The sequence below is a fragment of the Podarcis raffonei genome, chromosome 9, assembly GCF_027172205.1.
Source record: "Podarcis raffonei isolate rPodRaf1 chromosome 9, rPodRaf1.pri, whole genome shotgun sequence".
NCBI lineage: Eukaryota > Metazoa > Chordata > Lepidosauria > Squamata > Lacertidae > Podarcis > Podarcis raffonei.
Window position 1 is genome coordinate 77235804 of NC_070610.1, and position 12390 is coordinate 77248193.

General features: G+C 50.4%; 1 protein-coding gene across 2 annotated transcripts in view; it reads right to left on the reverse strand.

Annotated features, from left to right (window-relative positions):
* Positions 1 to 6251: 6251 nt before the first annotated feature.
* LOC128420543 (transcription factor COE1-like) overlaps positions 6252 to 12390 on the reverse strand; it is a 97194-nt gene continuing 91055 nt past the window's right edge. Inside the window, exons 17-18 of one of the 2 annotated variants that reach the window (XM_053402136.1) lie at positions 11209 to 11289; positions 6252 to 9832 (exon numbers count right to left, since the gene is read on the reverse strand). In XM_053402136.1, the coding sequence (XP_053258111.1) occupies positions 11216 to 11289 (74 nt within the window). In that variant the 3' untranslated portion in view covers positions 6252 to 9832; positions 11209 to 11215. The remainder of the gene's footprint in view (positions 9833 to 11208; positions 11290 to 12390) is intronic. The other variant, XM_053402137.1, reaches the window with a different exon arrangement.

Genomic DNA, 12390 nt, shown 5'->3' on the forward strand with positions numbered 1-12390 from the left:
TCCATTTTTTTTTATTTTTTTTTGAGGGGAGACCTGCCTCCTTGCAAAACCGTAGCTCCGAGGTCTCTTGCCACTCAGCTTGCACAGTCTGTAGAGCACGAGACTCTTAATCTCAGGGCCATGGGTTCAAGCCCCACGTTGGGCAAAAGATTCCTGCATTGCACGGGGTTGGACTAGATGACCCCCGAGGTCCCTTCCAACTCTATGATTCTACGAAAGTTGGCTTCAATGTGCAAAAGAGCTGAGGTCATGCGAGGGTGAATTTGAGCACAAGGATTCAGAGTTTGTGGGAGAGATGAACTGTCTTACCAAGTGCTTTGCTGCGATCTATGACAACAAGGCTTCCTTGGAATGCTTCCCTTCATAGTTGGTGACATTGCATGACAGATGTCAAGCACGCTGTCATGTCCCCAAGTCACTGTCTGTCAACTCACTGATGAGTCAGCGTGATACAGTAGCAAGGAAAGCTAATGCAATTATAAGCTTCACGAACAGAAGTCTAGAGTCCAGAGCAAGGGAAATAATAGTCCCATGCTATTCTGCCTTGGTCAGACCACACCTGGAGCCCTGTGTCCAGTTCTGGTCACCACAATTTAAGGAGAATATTCACATGCTGGAATGTGTGCAAAGGAGGGCAACCAAGATGGTCAAGGGTTTGGAAACCAAGCCTTAAGAGGATCAATTGAGGGAGTTGGGGATGTTTAGCCTGGAAAAGATGAGACTGGGAGGAGCTATGAGAGCCATCTTTAGATTTCTCAAGGGCTGTCCCAGGAAAGAAGAAGAAGAGTTTGGATTTGATATCCCGCTTTATCACTACCCGAAGGAGTCTCAAAGCGGCTAACATTCTCCTTTCCCTTCCTCCCCCACAACAAACACTCTGTGAGGTGAGTGGGGCTGAGAGACTTCAAAGAAGTGTGTCTGGCCCAAGGTCACCCAGCAGCTGCATGTAGAGGAGCGGGGAAGCAAACCCAGTTCACCAGATTACGAGTCCACTGCTCTTAACCACTACACCACACTGGAAGATGGAGCAAGCTTGTTTTCTGCTGCACAAGAGAGCCGGACCCGAACCACTGGATTTGATGACAATACAGCAGAATCCAACTAGACATTAGGAAGAACTTTCTGACAGTAAGAGCTGTTTGAAATGGAGTATCTTGCAAGATGGTGGACTCTCCTTCCTTGGAGGTTTTTAAGCAGAGGTTGGGTGGCCACCTGTCAGGGATTTTTAGCTGTGATTCCTTCATTGTCGGGGTTGGGCTAGATGTCTACTGCGGGTCCCTTGCTGCTCTGCAATTCTATGATTCTATCCATGAGCAAGAACATCCCCTGAGCACATGCACTCAATTACAAACATGGGATCCAATCTTGCTTGCTGGAAAGAAAGACCTTTCCAAGCCCCACTGGCCCTGTGCTACCCCCCCTGTCCTAACCACAAGAGGTGTTTTCTGGCTCCGTTGTTGTGGCCAAGAATGACGTCTCCATCTGTCGACTGGAAACCGCTCTGCCAAGGCACTTTTACTGCTGAAGCGGAGCCAGGGACACACCAGCTGTGAAAACACAGCTAAAGTGGCAGGAAGAAGCAGCCTCCTCTTCCTGGCCTGCCCCCTCACTCTGGATGGCTGGAAAAGAGGATCGGACAAATTCCTGGAGGAGGAGAGAACTAGTGATGGCTATTAGCCAGGATGGCTCTGCCCTGCTTCCACAGTTGGAGCAGCAAGGCTTCTGAATAATGCTTGCTGAAAGCTGTGTTGCTCCTGTGTTCGAATCCTGCTTGCCGGTTTCCGTTTGGGGCAACTGCTTGGCCACTGTGAGAACAGCATGCTGGACAAGAGTGGCCATTGCATACCCTCCAACATTTCTGTGATGAAAATAGGGATGAACTATTCCTTAATGGGACGCAGGTGGCGCTGTGGGTTAAACCACAGAGCCTAGGGCTTGCCGGTCAGAAGGTCGGCAGTTCGAATCCCTGCAATGGGGTGAGCTCCCATTGCTCGGCCCCAGCTCCTGCCAACCTAGCAGTTTGAAAGCACATCAAAGTGCAAGTAGATAAATAGGTACCGCTCCGGTGGGAAGGTAAACGGCGTTTCCGTGCGCTGCTCTGGTTCGCCAGAAGCGGCTTAGTCATGCTGGTCACATGACCCGGAAGCTGTACGCCGGCTCCCTCGGCCAGTAAAGCGAGATGAGCACTGCAACCCGAGAGTCGGCCACAACTGGACCTAAAGGCCAGGGGTCCCTTTACCTTTACCTGTTCCTTAATTCAGTGGTATCTCGGGTACATACACTTCAGGTTACATATGCTTCAGGTTACAGACTCCGCTAACCCAGAAATAGTACCTCGGGTTAAGAACTTTGCTCAGGATAAGAACAGAAATCGTGCGGCGGCAGCGGGAGGCCCCATTAGCTAAAGTGGTGCTTCAGGTTAAGAACAGTTTCAGGTTAAGAACGGACCTCCAGAATGAATTAAGTTCTTAACCTGAGGTACCACTGTAATTTTATTTTACTATTTATACCCCGCCCATGTGACTGGCTTGCCCCAGCCACTCTGGGCGCTGTCCAAGATATATCAAAACATAATAAAACATTAAACATTAAAAAAACTTCCCTATACAGGGCTGCCTTCAGATGGCTTGGGGGGGTCACATGACTCCAGTCACATTTCTCCAGTTTAAAATAAGGACATCCTAGAGAAAGGTGGGACATTCTGGAATCAAATCAGAAACCAGGACAGTTCCTGTAAAACTGGGACTGGAAAACAGGGACACTTGGAGGGTCTGGCCTGATCCAGGAGGCTGTTCTGGCGTTCTTCTGACTTGCTCCTCATCCACAAGAAATAGCCTTCCTAACCTGCTGCCCCTTGCAAGGTGTTTTGAACTACAATTCCCATCAGCTCCAGGTTAATGGGAGCTGCAGTCCAGGCACCAGGTTGGTCAAGTCTGCCATAAGACATTTTGAACCTTTCTTTTGTGCCAACACCACACAGCCTAACTGAGGCACAGGCCACCCTCCAATTTTGTGCAATGCTGGCAATGGCTTCCTCGACCATTGGCTGCCCCCACTCTGCTCTCTGGACCCCGCCCAGCTGGCAGGCTCCTTCGCCAGGCCCGTTTCATGGCTGGATCTCCTCTCTCGCTCTCTGGACCTCTCCCACACCCACTCCATCTCGCGGCTTCTCCGCTGGCCTTCCGGAACCTTCCAATTGGCTGAGCCCAGGCCTCGACCTCAGCTCAAGCGGGACATGCCTTTGTCCACACACACACACACGTAGTAAATTACTTCCAGCCACCACCCTCTGACTCGTGTGGGTGTGCTGGGAACATGAATCAGCTGCCAAGCATCCTCAACCGCTCTGTAGAACTGCTGGGGAGGGGAATGACCCAGCTGGGTTGCCAACTTTTTAAGCAGCCCGTGCTCCTGTGCCTTTAACAGAGGCTTGATGTGAAGGCTTTCTCAGGTAATCATGTTTCTCTCCTTGTTGTGGAAACTTTACCTGCTACACGTGAGGGGAGAGACTCCATCAGGCAAGGCCTCCTTTCACCTGCCTTGCTGTACCCTCAGCTTCTCAATGTGTATTGTATTGTTTTACGTACTGTGGCTTGCCGTTGTTTTATTAATTATAGTTTAGATATTATTGTAACTGTTGAGTGGATTTCTGTTTAACTTTTATATGTTGATATTATTATTTTATACTATTCTAATGATTGTTGAATGCTACTTTTTGATGGAGGTCGCCTATTTTAAAGTTATGTTTTATTATCACATTTTTGTATTGCATTAGATTGTTATAAGATGTACATTTTTTGTTTCTTCAGCTTGTAAACCGCCTTGAGTATTGTAAGATAGAATGGCGGTATACAAATTAAAAATGAGGACGATGATGATGGGTGTGTGTGTGTGTGTGTGAAAAAATTGCTGTTGAACACACATACTGTTCCCACCTCCCTTGTCATTTGTCAATCCTAGTCAGCAATCCATTTTGAGGGACAGTGCAGGTTGGTGGGTGAAGAACTGGGCTCAAGTCTGCATCTGATTCCGCTTTTGGAAGGTGGTGAATTCTCCTTCATCGGGGACCTTTTTAATTCACTGGAGGATTTTAAACAGAGTTTGGATAGCCATTGGTCAGGGCTCCTTTAGTTGCGATTCCTGCATTGCTGGCAGTTTGACTAATGACCCGTGGGGAACTTTTCCCACTCTACAATTCCACGAGTCTTTGACATCTGGCTTGGCCAAAGACCTTCATTGTCCTAGCCTACAAATCACGACGGGCAAGCAGGACATAAACCAGATTAGATTGAGAATTTGGAGATGGGGGTATGTTTGCATATTCCCAAGGTCTGAACAGGATAGTTATTGCTTCTGACATTGAGAAACACAGCCCTCCACTTTAGAGAGCAGAAGATTTGGTTTGGGCCCCGATTCCGCACTACAGAAAACAGTCCAAAGCACTGGATTGAGTTCAGGGCCTGAGTTCACTTTGGGGGAAAGTGGGGCAAATCCTCATTCGCCACAGTTGGCTGTTGGGAAATCAAAACCTGTCTTTTTTTGTTGTTCTGTAAGAAGTGGATGAAATTTACAAGCAAAGGGACCATTCTGTAATGGATTAAGTCTGCCAAGTTGCCAAGCCGTGTAGCAATTTTTGTCTTGGGCACCTTTACAATTTTATATAGATTGGACAGTAGTAGATGGGATTTGCAGGCTTGGTAGATGCCTCTGAGAGTTGGTTGACTCCTGCCAAATTTCAGAATAAATGCAGAGATCTTTTTGCACCAGGGCAGCCTTTACAGTTTTAGGGGAGGATTCAGAGTAATCCATCATTGTCCCCCAGCATTTTGGTGGGTTGGACAACATCAGGCATAAGAGAGGTGCCCCTAGGCAAGAAACCTGCCAAATAGCAGATGCATCTGTTCCATTTCTTGTACTAGGCATCCTTAAAGTTTATTCCTTTCTCTCTCTTTTCAGGGGGTGGGCTGAGAGAATTATAAGGGCACCCATTGCTCCCCACCGCCAAAAGCACCAAGAAGCGGGAACTCCAGATGAAACAATTCTCTTTGATTAAAAACTAGACCTGTCAAATCACAGTGCAACTCTCCCTCCCCTTATATGGGGAGTTTTGCTTATACGGCAAGCTGAAGAGACATTAGCTCAGTTTTAGCAGACGCTTACTGGTGGCGTGGGTTTTGTGTGTGTCTGAGATGCCGAGGCACTTTGGGGACTCACCGCTTTGACTTCACCCAGAAATAAAATCCCAGAATCTCTCTGAAGCTCAGGTTTCATCCCAAGCCAATGCACACCCTCATTTTCAGGTCAACATGGAATATTTAGAGTTATATGGAAGTGTTCCTTTGGGGATGGGATATAGCTCAGACGTAGTATATCTCCTTTACATGCAAAGTGGTGAATTCATCTGACGGGGAGGGCAAACATTTTCAAGGCACCCTGGCATCGGAGCCAACTCCTAGGGGCCGAAGGGTCTTAAGCCCTCCAATAAAATATTTTAGGGCCCCCCAAAAGTTGATGGACATTTCCATTCAAATAGTGTGTGTGTGTTGTATCACATGATCAATTATGCAGAGTGGGGCCTACCTAGGCCTTCCCAATATTTGATTCAAGCTGGCACCCCTGCCCTTCATCTCCTCCTGTATAGGATGTGTGTATTCCAACACACAGCTTGTGAAACTTGTGGGGCTGCTGGGAGTTGTAGTTCAAAACACCTGGAAGGCACCAGGTTGGCAGAGGAGGTGGCGCTGTGGGTTAAACCACAGAGCCTAGGACTTGCCAATCAGAAGGTTGGCGGTTCGAATCCCCACAGCGGGGTGAGCTCCTGTTGCTCGGTCCCAGCTCCTGCCAACCTAACAGTTCGAAAGCACATCAAGTGCAAGTAGATAAAGAGGTACCACTTAGGTGGGAAGGTAAACGGCGTTTCCGTGCGCTGCTCTGGTTTGCCAGAAGCAGCTTAGTCATGCTGACCACATGACCTGGAAGCTGTAAGCCGGTTCCCTCGGCCAATAAAGCGAGATGAGCGCCACAACCCCAGAGTCGGCCATGACTGGAACTAATGGTCAGGGGTCCCTTTATCTGTACCTCTAAAGAAATCCAAGTTGAAACAGTATTTAGGGGAGGAAAGTGGCAGTGGGGTGAGGATAAGGACCACTCTGACCTTTCAACTTGGGGGGGGGGGGGAAACGGGTGCAAATCTTTCAACTCGAGAGTGCCCATTTCCTAAGAAATGAAAGTCGTAGTTGATTGACATGTGCTTACATTGAAAAACAGTGCAGCCGGGCATTTATCAACATTGCTATTGTACAACAGCCGTCACAGGACACACAACGGACAATGTAGAAAATAAAATTAAAAATTAAAAACAATAATAAAAAAAATACAAAGGAAACATGAAACAGGAGAAGGATTCTCCGTACGACAAAGATAAATACACAGAGAGAGAACAAGCCCCCCGGCGAGGGGGTGGTTTGCAAGCCCAGCATCCGGGACTCTTCTTTCCCCATAATCTTTATTTACAAAAGTTTGATCCCCTCCTTCCCACTTGGAAATAATGCTAGAAAAATAACTGCGGGAGGCCGAGAGAAGATTCGCCTGAAAAGCCAGGGGCGTGAGGCAGCAGGAAGCTCCCCGACCACAGCTCCGTTGAAACACACACAGCGCCTCATTTTTAGCGGGGCTCGGCCGGAGAACGCTCTGTTGGAACGAGCCCCAGTTTTTTAAAACTCTAATTCTCTTTTTACAAAAAAGGAAAGAAGTGTGTGTAAAAACAACAACACAGGACTGTATTTCTGTTGCTTTAAAAAAAGAAAGGGAGAGGGTTTTTTTATATAGATATAAAAAAAAGATATGCAAAAAACAGTGTACCGGCATTTCGTATGGGCTTGAGATTGCTCGGGTGGTTGAAAAGAAAACGAAGGAGGAAAAGGTGAAATGGGAAATAGGAACGAAGCTCTCCTGAAGGCCATTTTCCGAACATGGAAAGGCACGTCCTGAAATTGTTGTGGCTGCCGAGGGGGAAAGGGACTGACAACTAATGCCAGTGTGAGTTTTCCAGGGGCCTTAGCGTGGAAACAACATGGTGGGCGCCCAGTTTTCCAGGGGAGCGGCTTTGGGTGCCAAACCAAGTTGGGTGGGCACCCGTGTTTGCCTTGCAATGCCAGTGCACCGGGGCGGGAAGAATCATTTCATAGGATGAGAAGGTGCTTAGCTCTTCGTCCCACGCTTGATGAGTCTCCCCCAGGAAAAAAGGCTCCCTGCTAACGTTGGGCGCAATCCCTGATATCTCGTTCCTTTCCGTCCAGGTCTGAAGCTGAAAACCAGCCCATCAGGGGGGAAGCGTTTGTGGGGGTTCGGCAAAGGAGTTTCCACACCCTCAAGCACCCCCAAATCCCCCGCCATTTTAGCAAATCTGGGATCAGGGGAGTGTTTGCTGAGGCAACGCCAAATTCTCAATTTCTGTGCTGTCCACAGGCAAGTTTCACGCACAGGAGCACATTCCTTCAAAAGGCTTGGCGTCTAGTTTACTCTTTAAACCGGTTTAATAGCCATTCCCTCTCCCCAGGAACCGGCAGTTCTCTGAGGAGAGGCTGGGGAATCTCAAAACAGAGTATCTACTATGTTTTCCCCTCAACAATCTAAAATTCCCGTGGTTCCTTATAGGGGAACACAGATAAGACAACCAGGCAGAAGTTTATACCGTAGATTTTGGTTGCGGCCACACCATGAATTTAAAGCCCTCTTATACCACTTTAGAGAATCATGGCTTTCCGCCTCAAAAATCCCGTGAACTGTAGTTTCTCCAGGGTTTCCTTACCACCCTACATCCCCATAACAAAACTACAGTTCCCAGGAATATTTTTTGGGGGATACCATGACTCTTAAAGTGAGATACGAGTGTTGATGTGACCACAGCTGAGGATCACTTTCTGTGGGCACCAGGGCTATCCTAACACCTTCTCTGCTCCTGGGGGAAGAAAGCAGGCTCTGGGTTACCAGGGGAGGGGTATTCTGGGGTATTGCAGGGGGCTGGACTAGATGACCCCCAGGTTCCTTCCAACTCTACAATTCTATGACGGGTTGGGGGTGGGTCCCCTATGGGGAGACATTCACATGAACTGTGAGTCCGGGGCTTGGAGAGACGACGCCTGTGCTCTTCCTCCAAGAATCGTCTACACTGCCTACTCCCTACTCCTCACTTTCTGCTCCTACAGGGCTGTCTCTTAAGTATTATGCCAGGTGGAAAAATGCTTCCCGCAAGCCACAAACTGCGGCACCACTCCAGAGCTACTGTAGCTCACTGGTTGGGCCTTGGCTCAGGGCCAGGACATCTGCCTTGCATGTAGAAGGTCCCACCTGAGCCAGGTGTATCTGTGCTCTCTCTTGGTACAAGGCAGCTTCCTGTCAGCTACTGGATCCCAGGGGAGGTGGGACCGGAGTGGGGTCCTGGCGCATGATTCTCCCGATCAATGAGCTTGCAAAACCTTAGAGCTCTGAGCCCACCCTCCTGCACCGGAAAGCTGGCCGGTACGGGACATTTGCTGCTTTTCGGCAGAGAAGCCAGTTGTCCCCACGAAGGCTCCTGCCATTCACCCGGCCCAAGAGCACATCAATTTAGAAGGATTTGGCTTGTCAAGCCCTTTCTGGTTTCAGGAATCGGGAGACGGCGGCCCTTCCTGCCTCGATGGGGTGAGGCGGAAAGGAACGAAGGAGAAACTCTCTCTGGGAGATTCGTGGGTGGGCATTTAAACATCTGGAACGCCTGGGAAGAAGATGAGCAACACATGGCCAAGATCTGGGCGGAAGGGGGAAAGTTGCCAGGGTTCTTCACACGTGTCCAGTTAGAAGGGGCTGCTTAGCCCCAAAACCTTCAGATTAAGACACGTGTTAAGAGGAGGCTGGTTAGCAGTTGCAGTGGACAAGGGATGGACCTTTCGGGCGATGCGATGGAGCGGTGAGCCCCAAAGGCTTTGCCCACATCGAGGTCCTTCAGCACCCAGGTTTTTCTGTGCTGGAGGACTGATAGGGCCTGCACGTTGCAAGGTGGGGGTTTAGAAAAGGGAAAGGGAGCGTCGCTGTTTGGAACGCCAACACTCTTCCCCCTCGCCAGAAAGCAATCTCCAGTTTGGCCAGGGGCGTAACGTGAACCAGCTTGCTTTGGAGCAGAGATGGAAACCTCCCTAAGCATAGGGAAGACCACCCTCTCCTTGCCAAATCATTTCCTGGGGTCCACACCCAAGGCCACGGGAGTGACAATTTAAGAATAGTGAGGAGGAGGACCCAGGAGTCCTGGTGCGCAGGGCTGACGCTCAGGGTCCGGCTTCCAAAGGGAGACCCTCTCCGGCTAAGACGGGAGAACACTCTGCTCTTTGCTGGGAGCAAATCTACCTGAGGGAGGGCAACCCAGGTGAGGGGACGGTGCGGGCGGGCTTTGCTTCTGATTCTTTAACCAAAGCTGTGAGGAATGGTGCAAGAGGGCGGGGTAAAGAAAGGATGGCAGTGCTGAAACCCCCTCAAACACCTCTCCCTAAAAATTGTATCTTCGCCCCCAGTTTGTGGCTGGGCATCTCCTGGTAGCAGATGAGTGAGCATCACTACCCAGTGCTTGCCCCGCTGCACTGCAGCCTCCCACCAGAAGGGGGAGCCTTCTTGAAATCCTGCAGCCGGGTTGGAAGGAGCTGGGGGTGGGGAGGCGTGTGCTCCAGGAATGCATTGAGAAGGGCCCACACCCTTCCAAGTCCAAGGGTCTGGGTCAGTGCCAGTCTGTTGGTCCCTCCTTCCAGCCCAGCCCATCCTCCGTTTCCCGATCACATGGGCGGAACGATGAGACCCGACAACGCTGGAAAGCAAAGGAGAGAAGCGTCACGTTCTGCGGCCACGTCATCAGCTGAGCCACGCTGTAGACAAAGGGCGAGGAACCTGCAACCCTTCCAGGCAGCACGGTGTAGTGGTCAGAGCGTTGGACTTGGAGACCAGCGAGCTCAGCCGTGAAGCTCACTGGGTGTGACTTGGGGGGGCCAACACTGCCTCTCATCCTAGCCTACCCCACAGGGTTGTTGTGGGCATAAAACAGGGAAGGGAAAACCCAAAAAGTATTTGTGCATGCACGCTTGGCAAAATCAAAATAAGAAGAGGGCGGGCATCGAGGAAAAAAGGTTTCGGCAATCCCAAGCGCCCTTGCGCCCAGTGTGTTTTGACTATGAGCGGTTTTGGCTTCCGGCACGATCCCGGGAACGTAGCCCCAGTGGGATATAATAATACATAAAAGGTTGTACTCCATTTCCCAGCATTCCCAGTCAATATGGCCAATGGTCAAGCATGAGGAGGGCTGTAGTCCTGCCGTGTCGGTGATGGCAGCAGGTTCCTCCCCTGATGGGATCTCTATGCACACAGAACCTTTTTACATGTCTGGAATTGCTTGTGCCAACCTGGTGCCCTCCTGATGGGAGTTGTAGTCCATCAGTATCCAGAGGGCACCAGGTTGGTGAAGACCTGGTGCCGTAGACCCTTTGGGGTTTGGGCAGCATCTGAGACATGGTCTGAAGGCCTTGTAGACCTTGTAGCAAGGGGCAACTTACCACAGCATGCATCTGACCAGGTGGCAAAGCCAGCCATCTGCATCGTTCTGCCAAGCGAGGCTGAGAATCTTACCAATTTCCGATCTCCCAGGTTTGAACGGTGGCAGTCAGAAGAGAGAAGGCGATCTTCCTTTGCACCTGTCGAGCCAGGCGAGTGGGAGATCCCTCTCTACTGAACTCTACTGAGCATGTGCAACAGCTCGTGTGCCCCGCGTCAAACCATAGGAGCCACCACCTCAAAGGCCCTGCTGGAAATTGCACCTCAGGCCAACGCAGTTGCTTACGGAGGAGAATTCTTGCTGCAGTCTCAGCAATCTGACTTGACGGCAGACCTCCTAAAAGCCAGGTCGGGGGTCTCGCTAGGGCTGATGGTTTGGTAATCATAGGTGGTAAGGGTTAAGTGGACTTGGCTCTTTCAACATGAAATTAACATTTTCTGGCCTGGTTCTTTGGGGAGAATGTAGCAGAAAGCGTGTGCTGGTAAGAGACCCCCAGTACGTGGGTACTTCCCTTTGGCGAGCAAAAGGCCCACCTCGCAAGGTCGCTGTTAAGGAGCCATACTCGTTCACGTCAAGAGGAGCAGAAAAGAGGGGGAAGGCCGACAGAGCAAGGCGCGAGAACGAGAGAAGAGACATACTGTGTGATTAGGAGTAAGCCAGTCCTTGCAGCGACCGAGACGGAGTGTGGAACTTGTCTGCCGAATCCTCAAAGGTTTGGTCTGGTTGGCAGGACCCGGCAAGCAGTGGCGCAGGGCGGGCAAAGGACAGAGAGGCGGAAGCGAGAGCAAGCGAGAAAAGGAAAACAACGGTGGTGGGACAAAAGAAAGCAAAGAACGAAAGGCGGTTAAGGAAGAGGAAAGTTTGCAGCCAAGGCTGACCTCATAAGCAAGTGCTGCTGGGTAAAAGGGGCCTTATCCCAGGAACACCCACCCACCCACCCAATTTCTACTCTGAGGATTCCTCCGGTACGGGGTCAGGAAGGCAGCTAGGGGAACCCCTTGCTAGCATCTCTCCTCCGAGTCCTCAAGGAAGATGTTTGTCAAGAGGGCAGCCGTGGCACTGACCCGCCCAAAGGAGGTGATGCAGCACATCCAGGCTGCGTAGTGTAGCGGTTAGAGCGTTGAACCCGGCCCCAGACCTAGGAGGCCAGGGTTCAAATCTTCACTCTGCCACGAAGCCCGCTGGGTGACCCTGGGCCAGCCACAGTGCCTAATCCACCTCGCAGGGTGGCGTGAGGATAAAACGGGGAGAGGAGGAACCCACCTTGGAGGAAATATGAATGCAATCAACGTCGTCATTATTGGGCAGTATCCAGCTAAGTTGTCCTGTCAGTGCAAGGATTTACGGTGGCGCAAAAGAATCCCCACTTTCCCCCAAACATGCCTCCTGCACTCAACTCCGGGGCATTGTGGGGACACCCTACACATGATAGGAGTTGATAAAATCTTGCAGGGCACAGAGAAAGTGGATCGAGAAAAGTGTTTCTCCCTTTCTCGCTAACATTAGAACTTGTGGACAACCAGTGAGGCTGAAGGTTGGAAGAAGATTCAGGGATGGATAAGAGAAAGTTAGCCAGTGGAACTCCCGCCCACAGGAAGTGGTGTCGGCCACCAACTTGGATGGCTTTAAAAGAGGTTGGGACAAATTCATGGAAGAGGTGAAGGCTACCAATGGCTTCTAATCAGGATGGCTCTAATGTGCTTCTATGCTCAGAGGCAGTGACGCTGCTAAATCCCTGTTGCTGGGAGCCACAGATCCTGCTTGCATACTTTCACACACATCTGGTTGGCCACTGTGAGAACAGGAAGCTGGACTAGGTG